General features: G+C 32.7%; 2 protein-coding genes across 4 annotated transcripts; one reads left to right on the top strand and one right to left on the bottom strand.

Annotated features, from left to right (window-relative positions):
- The first annotated feature begins 5,945 nt into the window (after positions 1 to 5,945).
- Positions 5,946 to 11,402, top strand: LOC114182287 (protein FAR1-RELATED SEQUENCE 5-like). Its single transcript, XM_028069127.1, has 2 exons — positions 5,946 to 6,006; positions 8,725 to 11,402. Exon 2 carries the CDS (start codon positions 8,729 to 8,731, stop codon positions 11,153 to 11,155), a length of 2,427 nt encoding a protein of 808 aa, XP_027924928.1. The 5' UTR covers positions 5,946 to 6,006; positions 8,725 to 8,728; the 3' UTR covers positions 11,156 to 11,402.
- A 349-nt stretch (positions 11,403 to 11,751) lies between these two features.
- On the bottom strand, positions 11,752 to 15,714 carry LOC114181236 (protein WVD2-like 4). Of its 3 annotated transcripts, none has more exons than XM_028067631.1 (9): positions 15,559 to 15,714; positions 14,630 to 15,184; positions 13,997 to 14,548; positions 13,816 to 13,868; positions 13,625 to 13,702; positions 13,411 to 13,486; positions 13,256 to 13,318; positions 13,039 to 13,152; positions 11,752 to 12,310 (listed from the first exon to the last, which is right to left on the bottom strand). In XM_028067631.1, exons 1-9 carry the CDS (start codon positions 15,628 to 15,630, stop codon positions 12,062 to 12,064), a joined length of 1,812 nt encoding a protein of 603 aa, XP_027923432.1. In that variant the 5' UTR covers positions 15,631 to 15,714; the 3' UTR covers positions 11,752 to 12,061. The 3 variants fall into 3 exon arrangements, with proteins under 3 accessions (XP_027923432.1, XP_027923433.1, XP_027923434.1); XM_028067632.1 differs by having other exon boundaries at positions 13,997 to 14,545; XM_028067633.1 differs by having other exon boundaries at positions 14,630 to 15,222; positions 15,559 to 15,665.
- Between the last annotated feature and the right edge of the window lie 5,339 nt (positions 15,715 to 21,053).

Here is a 21,053-nt window from a genome sequence, read left to right as displayed (position 1 = left end):
CTCTTTCAATCAGTGTACGAAAAAACTCACCTAATGCGTATTCTTAAACTTTTCTAATCAATGTTTGGAATGACTTGTTTAAATTTTTTGCTATACTTGTCTAATGTGTATTGTTAAGCTCGTCTAATTAGTGTATGAACAAACTCTTCTAATGTATATTGTAAGATTCATGTATCAGCGAATGGACAGACTCATCTAATATGTTTTAATAGACTCGTCTAATATGTTTGAAAAAGCTTGTCTAATGTATATTGTTAGACTCTTCTAATCATTATATGAATGACTTGTCTAATGTGTATTGTTAGATTGGTCTTATTAATTCATCGACAACTCATCTAATTAACGTATGGAATAACTCATCTAATATCTTTTTGTTATATTTGTCTATTTAGTGTGTATATAATCTCATCTAATGTGTATTGTTAGACTCGTGTAATATTTTTTGCTACAATTGTCTAATAAGTGTATGAAATGACTTGTCTAATGTGTATTCATAGACTCGTTTAATCAATGCATCGACACACTCTTCTAATATGTATTGCTAGACTTGCCTCATCAGTATATAGACACACCCGTATAATATGTACAACTAGACTTGTCTAATTAGTGTATGTTTAGAACTGTCTAATGTGTATTGCAAAATTCGTCCAATCAATGAGTAAACAAACTCATCTAATGTGTATTAATAGACTTGTATAATCTGTGTATGAAAAGACTTGTCTAATGCATTTCGCTAAACTCATTTTATCGGTGTATGGACAAATTGGTCTAGTGTTTGTTGATAGACTTGTCTAAACAGTGTATGGACAAATTTGGCCAATGAGTATTCTTAGACTCATACAATCAATGTGTGGAATGACTCATCTAGTGATTTTTTCCTAACCCGTTTAATTATGGTATCTAATATGTATTAATAGACTTGGTTAATATGTGTATGAAAAGACTTGTCTAATGTATTTTGCTAAACTCATCTTATCAGTGTATATACAAACTGGTCTAGTATTTTTTTATAGACTCGTCTAAACAATGTATGGACTAGGGGTGGCAATGTGAGTCGGCCCAACCTGGGCATATTCCTTGGCTCGCGGGCCCGCTTTTTTTTTATAATTTTTATGATAAAACTTTCAATGTCTAAAAATTGGGAAACTTTAAGAAGTTCACAAAATTAAGTAAAGACTTTGGGGAATTGGATGATAAATTGATAATTCATCATTTTCATCATATTCATACTATGACATACACAATGTATTCTTTAAATTTTAGCACATTAAAAAAATACATAATACTTATCTTTTTCAGTTGTACAAGAATTTGAAATGTTGATGCAAGAGTCCATAAAAAAGTAATTAATATACACAAGTGCAAGTTTTTTTTTTAACTTTATGCGGGCTTGCAGGCTTGCGGGCCGGCCTGCACGGGCTACGGGCTTATGCGAACTGGGCCACTGCAGGCTTGCGGGTTCACTACCCTGGCCCACCCCGCGTTTTTTTTGCGGGCCTGCGGGCCTGCGGGCTGGCCCGACAGGCCAGGCCCTAATTGCCACCCCTAGTATGGACAAACTTATCAAATGAGTATTCTTAGACTCATAATCAATGTACGGAATGACTCATCTAGTGATTTTTTCTAAACTCGTTTAATTATGGTATGGACAAAGTTGTGTAATCAGTGTTTGTTCAAACTTGTTTAAAGTGTATTGAAAGACTCGTCTAATTACTGAATGGACAATCTCGTTTAATGTGCAGTAATAGACTTGTCAACTTTTGTATAGACAAATTTGTCTAATGTATATTGATAAGGTCATCTTATTAGTGTATGTTGTTGGTATACTCATCTAATCAGTATTTGGACAAACTCCTCTACTGAGTGTATGTTGTTGGTATACTCATCTAATCGGTATTTTATATTCAATTTGATTTCTATATTCGTTACTTTTGTTCAATTTAGTCCCAATTTATTTTTAAGATGGAGTAATATTGTCCTTCTCCAAATTGAGACCAAATTTAATTTTTATATAAATTTTATAATGATGTTTTTATTAAAGCTCACATTTTTATTAAATCTTTTTGGTTTAAGGTTACAATTAGTTTAAAATTAAAACAAATATTTTAAGGATGAGAGCTAATATCATTTATCTAAAGTTGTAAAATTGTAAGAGGTTAAAAAATATATAATCACATAAAGTAAGGATGAGGGCTAATATCATTTATCTAAAATTGTAAGAGGTTAAAAAATACATAATCACATAAAATAATAGTGTTACTCCCCACTTTTTAACCTCTCAAAACTTTAAAAATCACATGTGATTTTTAACCTCATAACATTTTATATCAATAGTGTTAGTCTTCATTCTTAAAATTTTAAGAGGTTAAAAAATTTAAGAGTTTAAAAAATATATAATCACATAAAGTAAAATAATATTATTACTCCCCACTTTTTAACCTCTCAAAATTTTAAATATCACATTTGATTTTTAATCTCATAATTTTTTATATCAATAGTGTTAGTGTTAATTCTTAAAATTTTATATTCTAATTGTAAACAAAAAACATTTAATAAAAATGTGAATTTTAATAAAAACCTCATTATAACATTTATATAAAAATTAAATTTTGTCTCAATTTGGATAGGGACAAAATTGTTTCATTTTTTAAAATATTGAGATTAAATTGAACAAAATTAACGAATATAGAATCAAATTGAACATGGAATATTGACTATTGACTCCGACACTCGACACACTACTGGGTTGACATGTGAACATTTTTTTAAAAATTAAAAAAATTAAATTAAAAAAAAAATTAAAAAAACTAAAAAAAATCATCAAGTTTCATGTAGCAGTCATTGTTCATTATTGTTAATTATTTAAACGATGTTAGCAAAAATGAACCAAATTGAACAAAATTGACCAAAAATAGAATCTAATTTAACAAAAAAATATATCAAAGAACTTAATTGACACAACTAAAAAAATAGAGAACAAATATAAATTTTAACCTTAATAATACTTCCATAACTCACATTTTTTTCACCTTTATAATTTAGTTACTTTTACTTATTTAAAAATTTTAACCAAAATTGTAAGGTCCACTTTTATTTAGTGCCTTAATGTTTAAGGGCTGCCACACTGTTGGGCCAGCCTTTAGGCTGGCCCATAGGGTGCCAAGGTCCCTTATTTGCAATTTATTCTGAAAAATCAGTGTCCTAACTCTCCCATCTTCTCTCCACAAAACCTCTGCTAGGGTTTGGAGATCCATCGAAGTTCAAGCTCAACCTTCTTCTTCCATTCGAATAAGTTAGTTCTTGAACCTAACCCCCTTTCTAGGTTGTTTTCGTGGTTTATGTTGGGGCTCACCGTAGTGAATCCAATCTTATTTATTGTGTCGTTGTTTCAGTTCATATATCTGCTCTTGGAGCTACTGGTTTCGTTGGCTTAAGAGTCGAAGTCTGATATTAACCCGTTTCCAGGTAAAGGAAGCTAGGGTTTCGAGTTTTAAATCATTTTTAGCCTGTTTTTGAGTCTGTTTGGTGTCTGTATGGATTATACGTTGTTATGAACATGTGGGATGCTTTGTGTTGTTATTTGGATGTTAAAATGCGACTGCTATAGGTGAGAACAGGGGCGAGAACTGATAATCTCGCCCAAGTGAGCTAGTCTCGCCTAAGTGAGACTGGCAGGGCTCGCCCAGGCCTTCTGCGTAAGCTGTCGCTCAAGCGGACCATCTTTGTTTTGAGCGACAGGATGCCTCGCTAAGGTGAGGAGATTTTGCCTAAGCGAGCTAGTGCGAATAGCCATTGTTCTAGATTGTCGAGCTCTCGCCTAGGCGAAGGGAGCTCGCCTGAGCGGGAGTCCCTCTCGCTTGAGCGAGACCCTTCAGCCTGAGCGTGGAGCTAGGCGAGGGTACTGTGATATTTTATTGTTTCTCTGTTCTTGGATGGTTGGCAATTACTCGATTTGAATTGTTATATTAAAAGCATGAGGAGAATGATTATGCATGAATGATATGGTGCATGGGTTGGAAATGATAGGTTTGGTATGATCTTGGCATGTGATTTTAAATGGGATGGTTGGTTATTGAATTGGCATGATGTCGGTATGAAATACACTTCTATATTCATGGATTGGGAAGGATGAGTTGGAATGGATTCAACATGGCATATGAATGAGGATTGATTATAAAGGTTGGCATGAGATTTATATGCATGATAAATATTACTTGATTGATTGAGTATGATTGGTATGTGGTCAGTACGTAATTCCATGAGCCTCTAGGTGAGACCTCATGGTGGTGCTTCAGTGGTCGGGACGTAATTCCATGACCACTATTAGTGGGAGTTCATGATGGTGCCCCATCTATATAATTTGGTAAGGATTCAAGGTAAGGTTGCATCCTGACACTCTAAGGAGTCAGTTAGTCTCACTTAGAGCGGACTGACTCTTGTGGTGAGAGTAGCAAGAGGCCTGAAATCCATTAAGGACTAACCTTGTGTGTAGGGATTGAAACATTGTAACACTTAGCTCGGGGGTGAGCAGGGAAATCCACCACAAGTGCAAGCATTCGCTGAATCCGACTAAATTATATGTATCCGGATGAGTCGAGTCTGAGTCTTAGTGTATTGTTTGAGAAGTCATAACATGTTTGGATGACATATACTGCTTGGACTGTGAAATAGCATGTGACTGCATGATAGACTGTTTTCTACTCTAGCTTACCCTTCTGTTTATTATTGTGTGTTCTGTATGTGTGGTTTTCTCTTTTTGTGATGATCATCAACTTGTTTAGTGAGTAAATGCGAGAACTACTTGTGGTCATCAGGGTGATGGAGGTTCCGCTACTTAGTTGACTGGACTTGGGCTCTACTCTTCATGTCTTTTGCTAGGGCTTTGGCCCATGTATTATATTATTAGTACTGTATTTCTGGTTACATTAGACCTTGTACCTTGTCTTGTATTGGCATCGTGGTATGCCTCAGGACTTCCTTTTATAAACTTTTGGATATCTTTAAGAAGTGAGTTTATACTCCGTATCTTTGCTTGCTCTTATTATTGTATTGTGTAACGTGTCATTTAAGTAATTTTGTTTATTAAATGGGACGTTACAAAAACTTTTAACTTACATTTTTGTAACTATCAAAATTTGTATTTTTCTTCTAATAATTTCATTAATTGTTTATTTTTAAACATTTTTAACATGTTATTCTTTATTAGTCAAGTTAACTGAATGTGAGAAATTACAGTAACGTAATATTTAAAAGTGCATGAACGGGTGCTACAACACCTTTATTTAGATTAGTTCATATAATTTCTATTATTATTTGTATAACTTTATATATATATATATATATATAAAATAGAAAATATCAATTTTATCTGTAATAAAAAATGAACTTTTGTATATCACTGCTGATCAATAATGTGATAATCATATATAATATTTCTTTCAATGTAAAACTAAAATAATTTTAAATATAAAATATCTATATCAAAAGTTTAATATATTTTTCAAATATTTCTTTGAATGTAAAACTAAAATAATTTTTAAATATAAATATCTATATCAAAAGTTTAATTTATTTTTCAAAAGCTTAAATTTCATACATCTTTACATTTTTTTAAACAGTCAATTAATTAAAAATTATAAAAATTGTGATAAATTAGAAATGGTAAGAAAAGAAGGTTAAAATTGAAAAATAAATAGTATAAAAGTTGTAAATATAAACTGTTTTCTCACTAGATAAATATATAAAAGTTAGTTTTTAATAATTATTAAAATGTACCAGTCACATACTAGAAAAACTGATCCTATAATAGTATTATTGATAAATTTAGTATGATTAATTAAATTAATTATTTTTGAATTTTTACAAACTAATTAATCCACCCATGTAAAATACTACAGATAAAAATTACTAATAATATTGAATATTCAAGCAAGACTGTACTGAGCTTGTAAACAAGAAACTGCAGAGACAACAATTACTCGCTTTCTCCGTTTCGTTTTGTGACAGGTAACCGCACGAACTGCTCTGAATTATTTTAAGCCTATTAATTCCTACTGTTCTTTCAATTCTTTAGGTTAGGTTCCAATCTCTTTCACACTCTCTGTGCTTTCAATTTTATTGCTCTTATTTTTTAGTTTTTGTATCATTAATGCAATTATTAACTCAGAAATCAATGCAATTTGATTTAAGCTCATTTTCAGTGCCATTAGTTGAATCTAATTTTCTCCTCTTTGTTCTGTTTCTTTTTTTTTTTTTCATGCTAATCTCATCCCTAGTCAAGTTTGTTTGATTGATGATTTCTTTCATTGCTTTTGGTACCCTAAAACGTTGCTCTCTCACTAGTGCTCATATTTGGTGTGTGTATCTTTAAGCGGTTGATTGAAGTCTTCCACATTTTGTTTTTTATGTGTTTGTGATGATGTGGCAGATGATTTGTGATATGGAATGAACTTAAACCGAGTGTTGAGAGAGTGGGTAGTGCAAGTTTTCAGCACTGCCGGTTGAGTAATATCTTGTTTCCCCAATTGTTTGTGATTAATTTCCTGAATTATTAGCCTCTGCTGGGTTGGTTCTTTCATGAATTAAAGTGTCTGTTTGTATCATTTTGAACTTCTATTTGTGTATATTTCTTGAATTTCTAGTCTTGCAAAGTGAAATATTGTCAAAACATCATGGATAATGGTGCAAAATGGTTTTACTATGATGCAAATTAAACTTTATGACTGTGTTTACATTATGGAAAGCGATGATGGAATAACAGTAGTTGCTATTGTTTGGAAGTTCAAATTGCTTAGAATAAAACGGAATCTACCTCATCTCATCCCATTCAATATTGTCCTGCTTCGTAATGTGAGGGTGGGAGGAATATGAGATTGAATGAACTTATTGTTTACTAATCTTCTTATGATGTCATTTACTTCCCAAACAATGAAATAAAAACTTCCCTTCACTTCATCATTAAATAACCCAATAGATGTTATAAATCAACACTATTTTCTGAGAAAACAAAGTAAAGTAAATCTGAACTTCTCTAATTTCACCAATCATACAACAACAGATACAAAGGAGCACTCTCCTTCCTATTGGATTATTCTAGTTACAAAACTCAATTCGCTGTCAAACTCCCCCCATTTCCTCCTAAACTTCCTATAAAAAGGGGTCCTATCCTAACTGTTAGCAAACGCTAAGATGTAAAAAGTTATTGTTTTTAAACCTTCTCCTGTAATAAGACTGCAATCGTGTCCTATTGTTTAACAACATGCTGTACTTGCTTCTGTCTAACATTTGTGGTAATTTTATTTTATTTCATTTCATCATTAAATATCCCAATTCAATTGCTTTTCTTTCCACCTATTATTAGATTTCCAAATGAAGCATTTGGATTTTGGTATTCAGTATAATGCAACAATCAGGTCTCTATTCCTACTTAAATTGGTACAGAACATCGTTATCAGTTCTAAGACCAACTTGTAGTCATTCTCATTGAGTCTTTTAGAGGGCCTAGAATTCAGTTTATATGTTTCATGCTTAGTGCTTATGATTTATATGCTCCAACTGAGGGAATGTGTTAAAATTATAATTGTTTATTGCATTGTACAACTTTTATAAAGCTGTTTTTTGGGTGTATGTACCTTGCATAAGGGTATTGTGTTATCACATATAACTTTTCCTTTTAATGTACTATTCTCTTTTTCATATATGTGAAACATACATCATCTGAGTATGTAACTCACTGACTTCTTAGCACATCCTAATTCAAGTCATATCAACACTGTCCAATCTGTTTATGCATAACAAATGTCAAAACCCATGTTAAAATTACGTTGTTCCATTTTTTTCTTGTTAAAGTTTAAAATTAGTTATCCTTTCCTTTTTTTTTCTCACCCTTTTTCCCTCTAGAGAAGAAAAATGTAAAGTGATGTAAATGAACATATGTGCGACCATATGATGTTTGATTGAATCAAATGGTCTGAAATGAAACCCTGGTTTTCATTGAATCACATCAGCTCTTTGGTGCCATCTCTAACATTCTTTGGGCTCTCTGGTTTTGAGACAACCCATGCCTTCTGCAGCAACATTTAGTTCTCTCCCTTTGACAGTGCTCTGTTCTTTATCTGAGACTGAGATTCTTTTAGCCTTTTTAGATGTCTTTCATCTTTATGTTCATTGCTGTGTTCTCTTTTGTATGTCTTCCATGTTTGGTAGTCTAAAATTGTCTTTAATTTTGGATGTTTTAAAATTTCGGGCATTTTGTGTATTAATACTTGTATAATATACTATTTTATATTTTATACCTATTTCATCTATAATATACTATTTTGAACAATTATAATATGTATAACATCTGTTCCACCCTTGGGTTTTGGGTTTGGGGGCTACTCACTGCTATCCAGAACTCATAACTATGATTTAAAACTTTTCAAGTTTTTGTTTTTTCCTTCATAACTGTAACCTAGAGATCGTATGTCAATGTTTTGTTCTGATCTAATTTGAAATCCTGTATTTGGATACCTTCAAAGTCACAGTGGATACCCTGAAACCATGTAAAAAACATTATTTTTCCAAAGCAACAACCAGTTGCTTGCCATTAAATTAAAATTGGTTTTTTTCTCACCTCATCACAACCCTAAACACACTATTAATGTATGTAACCCGCAGTCTGTCTTTTGTTGCTGCTGCATTATTCTCCCTTACTTGTTTTCCATGTGTATATCTTGAACACAGGGTGATGGAGGGTACTGAACCTGATGTACAAAGGCATCCCCTGGAAGATGCAGAAAATGAATGTCCAATATCCGCCGAGGTGGTTTTGGGGCAAGAGAATCAGACTGGGAACCCCTGTGATTCTTCTGTTGAAGACGCTATTAAGATCATTGACACTGAGAATGAGTGTACAGGTCCAAATGTTTGTCCTGTTGACCATAGTCACATTAAAATTAATGATGAATGCCAGACATCAAATATTTTCCATGATGACAAATTTCATAATGATAATGTCAGTAGTGGAGAGTTGTGTGAGAACCCCTGTGCTACCTCTGTTAATATATCAATGACTAGTACTGATGTGAAAAATGAGGACGAAATATATGTGGCTCCAAAGATTGGTATGGAGTTTGAATCAGAAGACAATGCTTACAAATGTTATAGCATGTATGGTGTCCTGAAAGGTTTTAGCATTAGAAAGGATTTTGTCAACAAAAGTAGGATCAATGGTGCAGTGGTATCCAGAAGATATACCTGCCATAGACAGGGTTATCGGCCAAACAAAAATGGTACATACTTGAGGAAATTTCAGCAGGAAACAAGAACTGGTTGCTTGGCACACATGACTATTGCTCGTCAGCCGAATGGTAAATTTCAGGTCACTCATTTTGAAACTGAGCACAATCATGAGTTTGTAACACCCTGTACTGCTCATATGTTACCATCACAGAAAAAATTGAGTGTTGCTCAAGCTATTGAAGCAAACTTAACTATATCCGGGTTGGATGAGACACCAAAACTGGGAATGGGATTTGACTCAGATGAGGACGCATATGAATTTTATAATGCATATGCTGGACGAGTAGGTTTCAGTGTAAGAAAAGATTATGTAAATAGGAGTAAAATTGATGGTGCTGTGGCATCTCGACGATTTACTTGCTTCAGAGAAGGTTTTCGGCAGAAAGACAAAAGAGATATGAACGCAAAGAAACCTCGGAAGGATACTAGAATTGGATGTTTGGCCCAAATGGTTATTTCTCGCCAACCTGATGGTAGGTATCATGTTACCCACTTTGAGGAAAAGCATAATCATGAACTTGTTGATGCATGTAGAGTGCACATGTTAAGATCACAACAAAAGGGGTTAACTGCTACTCAAATTGAAAAGAACATAATGGATGGATTGCCTACATCAACCTCTGAAACCAATTGCAAGGCTCGTCTTGATTATGATCCCGTCAACCGAGAGTATAAACTACCTTTCAAATGTAGTAGCAACATGAAGGAGGGAGATATTGAAAAGATTAAGCTTCACTTCCAAATCAAGCAAACAAAGAATCCTTCTTTCTTTTACGCATTCCAGGTTGATGCTGATGATCAAATAACTAATATATTTTGGGTTGATACAAAGATGATTGTTGATTACACTGATTTTGGTGATGTTGTTTGTTTTGATAGCAGTTATAAATACTATAAGGACTCCCGGCCATTTGTTCCATTCCTTGGTATAAATAATCACCAGCAAATGACTATCTTTGGGGCTGCACTTCTTCAGAATGAATCTGTAGAATCTTTGAAGTGGCTGTTTACAGTTTTCCTTGAGGCAATGTCTGGAAGAAAGCCAAAGACGATACTTACAGATCTAGATGTTGTAACAGCTGAAGCAATCAATGTCATACTACCCCAAACAAATCATCGAGTTTGTGTATGGCATGTCTATCAAGATGCCCTCAAGCATCTGAGTCATGTTTCTGCTGGATCTGATTCTTTCGTAAATGATTTAAGAAGCTGCCTTTTTCATCACGAGGAGGAGGATTATTTTGTTAATGAATGGAATGCTCTCCTGGACAAGTACAATCTGTGGGAAAATAAATGGTTGCAACAAATATTTGGAAGCAGAAATCGATGGGCTATAGCATATGGAAGACAATATTTTTGTGCTGACATAGAAAGCATGCTACTGAGAGAAAATCTTACTGGCAACCTGAAAAGGTACCTAAAGCATGACTCCGACATTCTTCCACTTTTCAAGTATCTTGTTAAAGTGGTTACTGATTGGCACTACAAGGAATTAGAAGCCAATTATGACATGAACCAGCGTATGCCACCGCTGCTGGGGGATATCGTTACGTTAAAGCATGCAAGAGCTCCATACACACCAAAGATATTTGAGTTATTTCAGAAAGAATATGAAGCATCTTTGAATCTAGTGATAAAGCATTGCACTGAAAATGGATCGTTGTATAATTATAAAGTTAGCGTATATGAACAGGCACGGGAATATTCAGTTACATTTGATTCTTCTGATGAGACAATCAGTTGTAGCTGTATGAAATTTGAGTATGTGGGGATGTTATGTTGCCATGCATTAAAAGTTCTTGACTATGTGAACATAAGGATTGTTCCATCTCGGTACATATTAAAGATATGGACAAAAGATGCTAGAGTTTGACCTCTGAACTTTATAGGCAAATTTGAACTTGTAAATTGAAGGGTTTAAATTTGCCAAGGGCGCCGTTTTGTAACCATGGCAGATACAAAGTAGCGTTTTGTTACCAAACAGATAGCCTATGTAATTGTAATGTATTAGTCTTATGACAGATGTGCAGCATCTTCCTGAAAGGTTAGTTTGTAAGCCGAAGACCTAGGTTCAGAAACACACCCTCTGACTTTGAAATAAGCAAATAAATTTCCATAAATGATTGGTCTCAAATAATTCACTGTATTTAAGGATATTATTATCTGCACAATATCCTTCATTTAATTTAGGCTTCATTTTGAATGACATTTTTATGTATATCAAATTTCAATGAAGTTTAGGGGAAATAAAAAACTTTTTTAATTGTCATAAATATTTTTTGTCTTATTTATGTTTGAAACTATACTGCACACTATACACGATCATGCATATTTCTTGATAATCGTTGCAACAAATTTTGCTCCACAATGTTATAAAAAAAAAAGGATTTTTTTAAGGAATTTAATAGAAACTTCGTTTGTTCATTTTGTTGCTGAGAATTGGCGACTGTTGGCATATCCTTCCTTCGGTGATTATAAACCAATTTGCCATTCTAGTTATATGATTCTGATTTAGCTACAGCTTGAGTGTGACTTCTACAAAACTTGTAATACATTTTAAAATAATGAATTGCTCAACAATGGTGAGAGGGTGGAAACAGAAAAAGGAATACATGTCAGAAGAACAGTAATGACCAATGTTGCTATATACCAGGAGTGCAACAAGGGTCATACTTATGATCATTGGGTCTAACTAATGTGATACAATACAACCCCATCAAGCTACATTTACAAGTCTGCACTAATGTTTCCTCCCATGGTTAATTTGGAATCAACATGGTTAATATTTGTAGTCTCTAGAATGCAGGTATCCGTGCTGAATATTTGGTGATGCATTCTCATGAGTTGGAATTACGTGGGAAGTTGAAGTCAGAGGATGAGTCAAGGTGCGACCACTCTTTCCCTGGAAATGTTTAGTGCCACTGGTTTTCAATACGGGTCTGTTGGGAGGAAAATAAGTTTTGTTCTCTGCCATTGTGGGAGTGGATTTCCTTCCATCTTTAGGTGTTTCAGAATGTGTCAGTAGGTCCTGAAAGGCAGCAATTGAACTTCTAGCTATTAGTAGAGTAATCAGAAAGTTCTGATGGAAATATTTTACAGAAACTTCTGTAAAATTTGTTGTTTTCATTGTTAAAAAATTGAAGATCATTCATAAAATATTTTTTTATCTTCATCTTTCTGAACTTTTTTAAATCACTACTTATAATTCTTGATAAATAAATAACAATTCTTTTAAGATATTCAGAATTTTTTTAAATATCTTATGCTGAAATTATATTATAATATTAGTATTTACTATTGGGAATAGTCATATAATACTAGTATCATACTAGAACCAAAAGTAGTGATTTTAAAATACACAGAAATTAAAACTTATTTATTTTATAGGATTATAAGGTATTTGCTCACCATGGATTTGGACTTATCTGGTCTGAAAAATCTTCGTTGTTTTTATCTTGTTTTTTTAATTCTAATTATGAAAACGACACATAAACACTTTGTCTTAATTTCGAAAGTTTGCATAGCCGTTAAAACAAAAGTGTGTATTTTATTTTTGAAAAAAACAAAAGTGTGTTGGAAACAGAGAACATAACTTTGTTTTCACTGTTATCCATGAAGACTTTTAAAAACAGAAACTAAAGTGAAAACAAAATCTTGTCGCAAATAAAAAATCACCCCTAACCCTAGAATTCTCTGTTTTGTCCAATCCTGAAATGCAAATGGTCATTGTAATTGTTAACAATTTGAGAAAAATACCTTTTTTGTCTCACCCTTCGATGTTTTCCTTTCCTTATAAAAATCAGGCAGTGGCCTTGCTTTGAAGCAAAAGCTTTGGCGTAGTTTTCTAATAATCTCAGTCTCTGTTTTTTCCTGCAAACAAGAGGATTGGGTGTAATTAATTGACTTAAGGAACAAAGTAACATAATTCTCACAACAATGTCTCACTTAGTATTAGTTTTTACTTGTCACCCACCTTGTGTTTGGTCTGCAACTGCACTTTTTGTGCTTCATTAGCATTGAACTTTTCTTCAAGTTTCTAAAATTGATGAAGATCAACAGATAAGTACTTTAATATTCAAAGTCACAAAATCAGCTGAATATAAGAGAAAAATGAGGTTATTAGTTTGCCTTCTTTCTTCTCGCAGCCCTTTCTTCTGTCCTCAAGCTGAAAGGGGATGATATAAGTGGAGACTTCATTCTATTTCTGCATGCAAATAATACATTGTTAAACAAAAGCCCCTTAAGGATCAACAGAATATACTGGTAAAAGTACTTGCATATGTGTTAGACCTTCCCAATCAGTAACTAAGGAAACAAAAGCCCCCAAGTGGAGATAACTTACTCTCCAGAAAGAAAGTTCCATTTAGGACCACCCGTATGGCTGCGTGGTGCTGATGATAAATCAAGAGGTGTTTTGTTCCTGAAATTTTACAAATTTGCATACTCAATACAGGATGCGAAGCAGCTAGAAAAAAACTGAAAGCAAACAGTTTCACATTAGAATTATAATTAAACATGTTAGAAATCATGTACCCTTTCTTTTCAGTTAATGGGGTCAATGTATGCTTTTGAATCTCCTTGGAAGCCTGCAATTGGAAAATGACTCACTTTAGCATCCTTGACAGACATTGCAACATGAATGAGCATGACAAGATGAAAGTAGGAGGCTTGGAATTGGGTGAAAATTTCAAAAGAAGCAAAATGGCTGAGATACCATAGTTGGAGTTCTCATAGGAGTCAAATTATCCTTTGAAGCCTTGGAAGGACCAGCACCAACTCTTGTGCTTTCAAACTTTCTCATGACTGATGCAGTCAACCGATTAAGTTCCCTAATGGGTGTAAAGTTAACTGATCTTGGAGTAGATCTCTTTTTATCTGCAGTGTTTAATCCAACAGGCATATTGTTCACTGGTGTAACAATATTATCTCTTCTGAAAGAAATAGCAGCAGCGGACTTAATAGGTGTAGCGGTGAACTTGGAAGGTCTATTGCTCATTGGTGAAGCAATGTTGTCTCTTTTGAAAGAAGTAGCTGCTGTGGGTTTAACAGGTGTAGTGGTGAACTTGGAGGTTCCATTTGCAGGTTTTATGCTAATTGGTGAAGCAATGTTTTCTTTTTTGTAAGAAATAGCAGCTGTGGACTTGACAGGTGTAGAGGTGAACTTGGAGGTTCCATTATTAGCCTTTGATGACAACTTGAAGGAAGAAACTGGAGGTTTCTTGTTTCCCACATCAGCCAGAACTTCCTGATCAGATATAGATACCTGCTGCAATAGCAAGTAAGTGTTATGATATGACCTCAAAATTTCAAAAGAAAAAGATTCCGGGAAATTAATTCACATAATAACCTTTGCTAGTGGTGTCAAAACTGGTGTTACATTTACACTAAGCTTTTCATTTTGCTCCCTTTGTGCATCATCAAGATCTTCAACCTGGTTTTGCAATTCAACCTCCATTGAATTTCCTACAACAGCAACTTCTTCCATCTCTGCCTCAGTTCCCTCTACCTTGACACTTTCAGGTGTAACAGTCAAAACATTTGCATCTTGCTCTACCTCAACAACCATTTCAGAATTTGGACTTGTTTGTGAATTATGATTGACAGTGACACTGTCATTTTGATGAGTGACAGTGTCATTGTCCTTTTGATGAGTAACAGTGGCATTGTTTTGTGCTCCATTGTTTGCTTGTTCAAGCAATGCAGCAGCCTTCTGAGCAGCAAGTTTCTTGTAGTGAGCTTCAAAGAAAGCCTTCTTCTGTGCAACAGAACCAGGTCTTGAGTACCTCTCTGCTTCCTCCACATACCGGTTGTGGGAGAAAGTAGACCACTTCTCCCATGCCAGTGACTCTGACATGAACCTCCCAAACGAAATTGACTGCCCCAGTGCATGAATTGGGTTGTTCTGAAACGCACAAGTTTCACAGTTTTTTCAAGATCAACCTTCATTCAACATAGAAAAAGAAAAATCTCCTCTTCATTAATTGCACCCAACAACAGACCAAAACACAAAGCTTCAATCGATTATGTTACTGTAACCCAACTCACAACCCCATCAAACATCAAAAACTTGTATGAATCTCACTAGCGAAAGCAGGAACAAACACCCTTTTGAAAATGCAATCTTTTTCCTTTCATTCTACTGAATCACACACTACATGCATGCCCAAGTAAAAGAGTATGAAAAAGATTTTAAAAATATGGAAGTTATTTGAAGAGATTAAGAATTCATCAATACATATATTCTGGAAAACAGAAGCGAGTGATGAATGAACGGACCTCGTTGGCTTCATTGGAAATGCCTGAAGCATAACAGAATGGTTGCTGCATGAGACAAGTTGAGTCACCCATGTTTCCCTGCAACGTCGAAACCTCAAAAGATCCAAACTTTACCACATTATTATTATGATTCCCTTTGTTAGTATTAGCATTATTAGTATTAGTGTTATATATTTTTTATGTATGTGACCGTTTGTTTGTGGGTACGTACATCCACATTCAAATTTGAAATTCAAATCAGAAAGCATGGTTGGTTGTGTTGGAAAAGCAGACAACTTTAACAGATTATAAAAAGTGTAGTGTGCTGCAATCTTCAATCTTTCTTAGTTTCCAGATTGTGGGGCCCACTCAAAGGTGTTTGCAAGGAGCCTCACACTTTTAATAATATTAATAATGTCTAAAATGAGATTACATTAAATTTTATTATTTTTGTTATAATCGTTGTATAAGTTAAGTTAAAATTTACAAATGATAATGTTTTATGTCTTTTTTTTACTAATCTAACACAGTGAAAAAATAGGTACAATCTGGTCCAAGATTGTTATAGTCAAGAATTAAATTCGGACAGTGTTAAAAGAAAAATCAAATTCTTTATTATTTTAAAAGTTATATTTCTATTACTAATTATATATAATTATATTATAGTGTAAAGTTTATTTCAATACATAATATTAAACTATTTTTTACTATTAGTTCAAATTTATGAAAAACTGTGTGCATTTGGTTTAAGCTGAATTCTTCAAAATCAAGTTGAACTAAAAAATAGTCAATGGGATTTGTTATATTTGAGAATTCATTGAGTCTGAATACGGTTTAGAGTTGTTAATCTGTTCAAATCGAAGCAAGGATTTATAACTTTTACATTTTTATATGAATTTGACATGAAAGTGAAAGATAGTGACATTCAAAACTTGAATGCAAATCAACGGTAACTTAAGAATTGATTTATAGTTTTTCTTTTTCTGGTGAATTTTAGAATTGATTTATCGTTCAAACAATTGTAAGTAACTTTTACGTTTTTTTTTTTTTTGCTTTGAGAGTAAGAATCTTTGAAACATCGTTCATTTTACTTAAAAAATAAATTTGATTAAAATCAACGTCGCAAAATAAATTTCATTCAAAATTAATTTGGTAAATGGTCATCCAAACATATAAAATTTAAGATAAATCTGCTAAAGATCTCTAAATTAAAAATTTAATTTAACCATTCAAAACTAAAAAAAAAAATGTTTTCAACGTCTGAAACTATACCACGTTTAAAAAAAAAGTAACAAAAACCAATTTCTTTTTTTGCTATTGGTGTTTGACTATGGAATTAAATATGGAACTTTGGAAAATTTTGAAACTAAACATGAATTTTTTTGACACAAAATTTGTATATCAAAATTTTTTATATCCTTTCATTAAGTGTGGAAGAAATCTTCTCTTGTATTTTTTAATTGTTTTCCTTTTTAATATCGAACCAGGTCTCCATATAATTTAACATTGGAAGTATTGTGCATTTTAAATTGCTTTTAAATTATGTGAAACTTTTGGACATAATACAAAATGATGAGAAATTTGTTAGTATGTAATTGTTTGAATTTGGTGAAATTTCAATTCGAATTGATATTTGTTTTGTTGAACCCAAGAGGCTGTTTCATTAACATGTTGGTAGCAATGGCAAGAAACAAGAATGAGTGAGGGAAGGTGTAGACATAACAGGTTCAACTACTCGTGGTTGCAACATTACCCAACGTTGGTAATTTCAAAATTAAAGTGTGTTATATAATTGGATGTGTAGGTAAAAATGATTTTTTTTTTTAAATTTAATTTAATTTTATAAAATCTAACAGTAAAATGAAGTTTGTAATTATGTATGTTGTAATACATTTTTATCTCTAGTCTCGTTGTAAGATCTTCAATATATTTCTTATAATAACACATTATATATATAATGAGTATGAGATTATATTAAGTATTTCTGGGTGATCTTCGATGACATATTGTATGATATATTTAACAAACAATAAATTTTATTAAAATAGATTTTGAATTTTTTTTATATTATTTTAAAAAGTAAATTTTAAAATATAATTTAACCTAACAAAATCGAAAAAATCGACTAATAAAACGAATAATGGTAAAACTTTAAAAGTTTGTAGAACTTTAAAAGTTTATAAGAAGCCTTAATCCTAATTTTGTTTTATATATGAACATTAATTTATAACAAAGTATATATATTTTTTGTAAGCCCTATTTTTTGGATCTGGCCTTCCTAGAGGGCATAGAGTCAGTCCATTTGGGACTCCCAACATCCTTGTTCAGCCCTTAATTCTCACTTGTGTCTCATTTCTAAAAACAACTACTCTCTCTCCTTTGTCTTCTGAGCAGAAGCTCTGCTAGGGCACAACTAGTTTCTTTGTTGGGTTAATCGGACTCTACTTCTGAGTAAGTAAAACTCTAGAGTCTTGTTCCCTTTTTCGTTTCTCTTCTGTTTGGAAGCTTTATTTCCGCTTTAACCTCAGCTAGGGTCTTAGTTTCGTTCTCCTTGCTTGTTTTTCCAGGTTTGTAAGCTATCATGTGTAGTGGTGCTCTTCTTAGGGTGTTTGTGCAGATTTGCTAGCATTTTTCCAGGTAAGAAAAGCTAGGGTCTTGCATGTTTTAAGTTACTTTGCTTGTTTTGGGCCTATTTCGAGTTATAAATGCATGAATAATGTTGGTGATTGTGTGAAAATACTTGTACCTTGTGTATCTGCTTGATTTCTGGCTTGCATGCGTGAAAGTAAGAGGGATCTGCTAGGCTCGCCTAAGTTAGTGGTTTGTCGCCCAAACGAGATGCTCTTGCCTAAGCGAGGAGCTTTCGCCTAAGCGAGAACAGCAGAAGCTCGTCCCTGCTCTTTATCACGAGTTATTGCCTGAGCGAAGGTTGTCCGCTTGAGCGAGAGTGATCTCGCCTAAGCGTGATGGTTTAGCTTAAGCGAGAACTCATGGATGCTTCAGTACTCTCTGTTTGCAATCTCGCTTAGGCGAGAGCTTTTAGCTTAAGCGAGGGTCTCCTATCGCCTAAGCGAGAGCTCCTTAGCTTGAGCGAGATTGACAACAAAGTTGTTCAAATGTTTGTATGCTTCCATGATTGATTGGTTTACCCTTTTTAAAGCATGAAGTATGGGAGTATGCATGTATTATGGAATTTTATGAACTGAAATTGGTGTGCTTGGTGTGAGATAAATCATGAATTGGCTGGTTGGTTGAGTATTGGCATGAGATTGGGATGTTTTGAGATAACATATGGTTTTGGTGTGAGAAACATGAATGTGGTATGAGATAGACGTAATTCCATGAATGTCTTGGTGAGATTTCATGGTGGTGTTGTAGTGTATATAATTAGATAAGGATTCAAGTAAGGATTGCATCCTACAACTCTAAAGAATCAATTAGTCTCATGTACCTAGTCTTTGGCAGGATAATGGTCCTAGATGCCTAGATGATTGAAGACTAACCTTGTGTGTGGTAGGGTGAAACCCATTGACAATGGCTCTGCAGAGCAGTAGAGGCCACCACAAGTGCAAGCATCCAATGAATCCAATCTTATTATATGTATCCGGATAATTGAGTCATAGAGTCTTGCATTGTTTGTTAACATGTGTTGAATGCCTACTTGTTGCCTATTGGAGAACTGTTTAATATTGCTTGCTAAATGCCATGTTAAAAATCTCTTTTTACTCTAGTTTACCTTTTTGTCTGTGTCTATCTTCTTGTGTGGTTTTTCCTTTTTGCAGTAATCACCAATTATTTGGTGTGAACAAATGTGAAAATCTCTAGTAGTCATCAGGATGGAAACGTTGTTGTGTAGTTGATACAGTGATGTTGGTTCACTGTTGAGCCTTTTTTAAGAATTTTCTTCAAAGTTTTTACCTGTCAAAAATATATTATTAAGATTTATCATTAAGACTAGATTTAAACTCACTTATATATAATAATTTTTTATTATATTTTAAATTGATATGAAATTTTTTAACATTATCTGAAAATAAACTTTTAAAAATTTTCATTTTTGAAGATTGAATTAACTAAAATCCGAACATAATTTGAGTTACCTAAGAAAAACTTAATAGACACCGATAATTTAGGAGCAAATAAATAAATAAAAGGATGTTTCGTAAAGCTGAAAAAAGAAAAGGAAGAATCACATGATGTAATAATGGCAGTGACTGTAATAGAATGATCAAAGGGCACATGCCCGTTTTCTCATCGTTAGAGATTATGCAGGAATCACATGAGGTGAGTCCCATGTGAGCGTAAGTGGGACTTAATGAAAGGAAGAGAATTATGAGCCTAGATTTATCAATAAATATATTTATTTTTTAAAAAAAGTCATTTATGATTAGTGTAAAATATTTTTATTTTACTTTATTAAGATACGTTTGGACACATTTCACGACAAAGAATTAGTTTGTATAAATCAATTTTTAGAATGTAACATCTTCACGGAACTAAACCTGACAGGATTTGTATATAATATATAATTTTCAAAATACAAAATTAAATATATACAATATATATATATATATATATATATATATATAAGTGCATGAGTAATCTATGAAAAGTGATTGTAGTTTTGTTTATAATTTTATTTTGTAAGAAATTAAATTTATATATATATTATAGTTATTAAATATCATAAAACAAACATTTACAAGGATAAATTATAAAATTAATTTTTTAAAGTAATTATATATATAAAGGAAATATTTTTATTAATAAACAAATAATAATTTAATTTCATCAAAACATCGACATAAAAACATCTTTCTGAAGAATTTGAAGATTGAACTTGCTCATAAAATTTTAGATGCATTCTTAGATTGTTTTGTGTTGATTAGGATTCATTATAATCTCTTCCTTTAGTGCTAATATAGTGTTAATAGGATATTGAAATTGATTTTTTAGAGCAAAGTAACAAACGAGCAATTAATACATAGTGTGTATCTTAGGATCACCATCTATTTATACTAATTTTATTGGATTTTTATCGGTGATAAACTTTTATTTAAGTTTATTGGTGTTCTAGTCTTTAATGACAAGGTAACCCCTACTTAAGTTTATTGTACTTATTTTGGTAAATGCTTAGTTACCATTTTGGTCCCCTAATTTGTTGGTTTGATTCATTTTGGTCTCTTTATTATTTTTTGGTTCATTTTGGTCTTTTTATTATTTTTTGGTTCAATTTGGTCTTCTAATTCTTTAAAAATATTCAATTTGGTCTTTGTCGTTAAGTTAATGTTAACATTGTCTCCGTACATGCCACGTGTCATTTTGTAAAATTTTAAATTTTTTTAAAATCTTTTCTAAATTTTTTTTAAATTTTTTTTTATTTTTTAAAATAATTAAACTGTCATGTGTCACGTCATGGTTGTGCCATGTATCAACTTGATAAAAAAATTTAATTTTAATTACTTTAATTAAAAAAAAGTACCACGTGGTATGTCACGATTGTGTCACGTGTCAAA

The sequence above is a fragment of the Vigna unguiculata genome, chromosome 4, assembly GCF_004118075.2.
Source record: "Vigna unguiculata cultivar IT97K-499-35 chromosome 4, ASM411807v1, whole genome shotgun sequence".
In the NCBI taxonomy this organism is placed as follows: domain Eukaryota; kingdom Viridiplantae; phylum Streptophyta; class Magnoliopsida; order Fabales; family Fabaceae; genus Vigna; species Vigna unguiculata.
The sequence above is the reverse complement of the archived record's forward strand: the minus strand, read 5'-3'. Positions and strand labels throughout refer to the sequence as shown.

Coding starts and splice junctions, on each gene's coding strand:
- LOC114182287 (XM_028069127.1), top strand. CDS start 8,729: ATGGAGGGTACTGAACCTGATGTACAAAGGCATCCCCTGGAAGATGCA.
- LOC114181236 (XM_028067631.1), bottom strand. CDS start 15,630: ATGGGTGACTCAACTTGTCTCATGCAGCAACCATTCTGTTATGCTTCA. Junction 13,703..13,815: donor CCATTAACTGAAAAGAAAGG/GTACATGATTTC, acceptor GTAAAATTTCAG/GAACAAAACACCTCTTGATT. Junction 13,319..13,410: donor GGGCTGCGAGAAGAAAGAAG/GCAAACTAATAA, acceptor CATCAATTTTAG/AAACTTGAAGAAAAGTTCAA.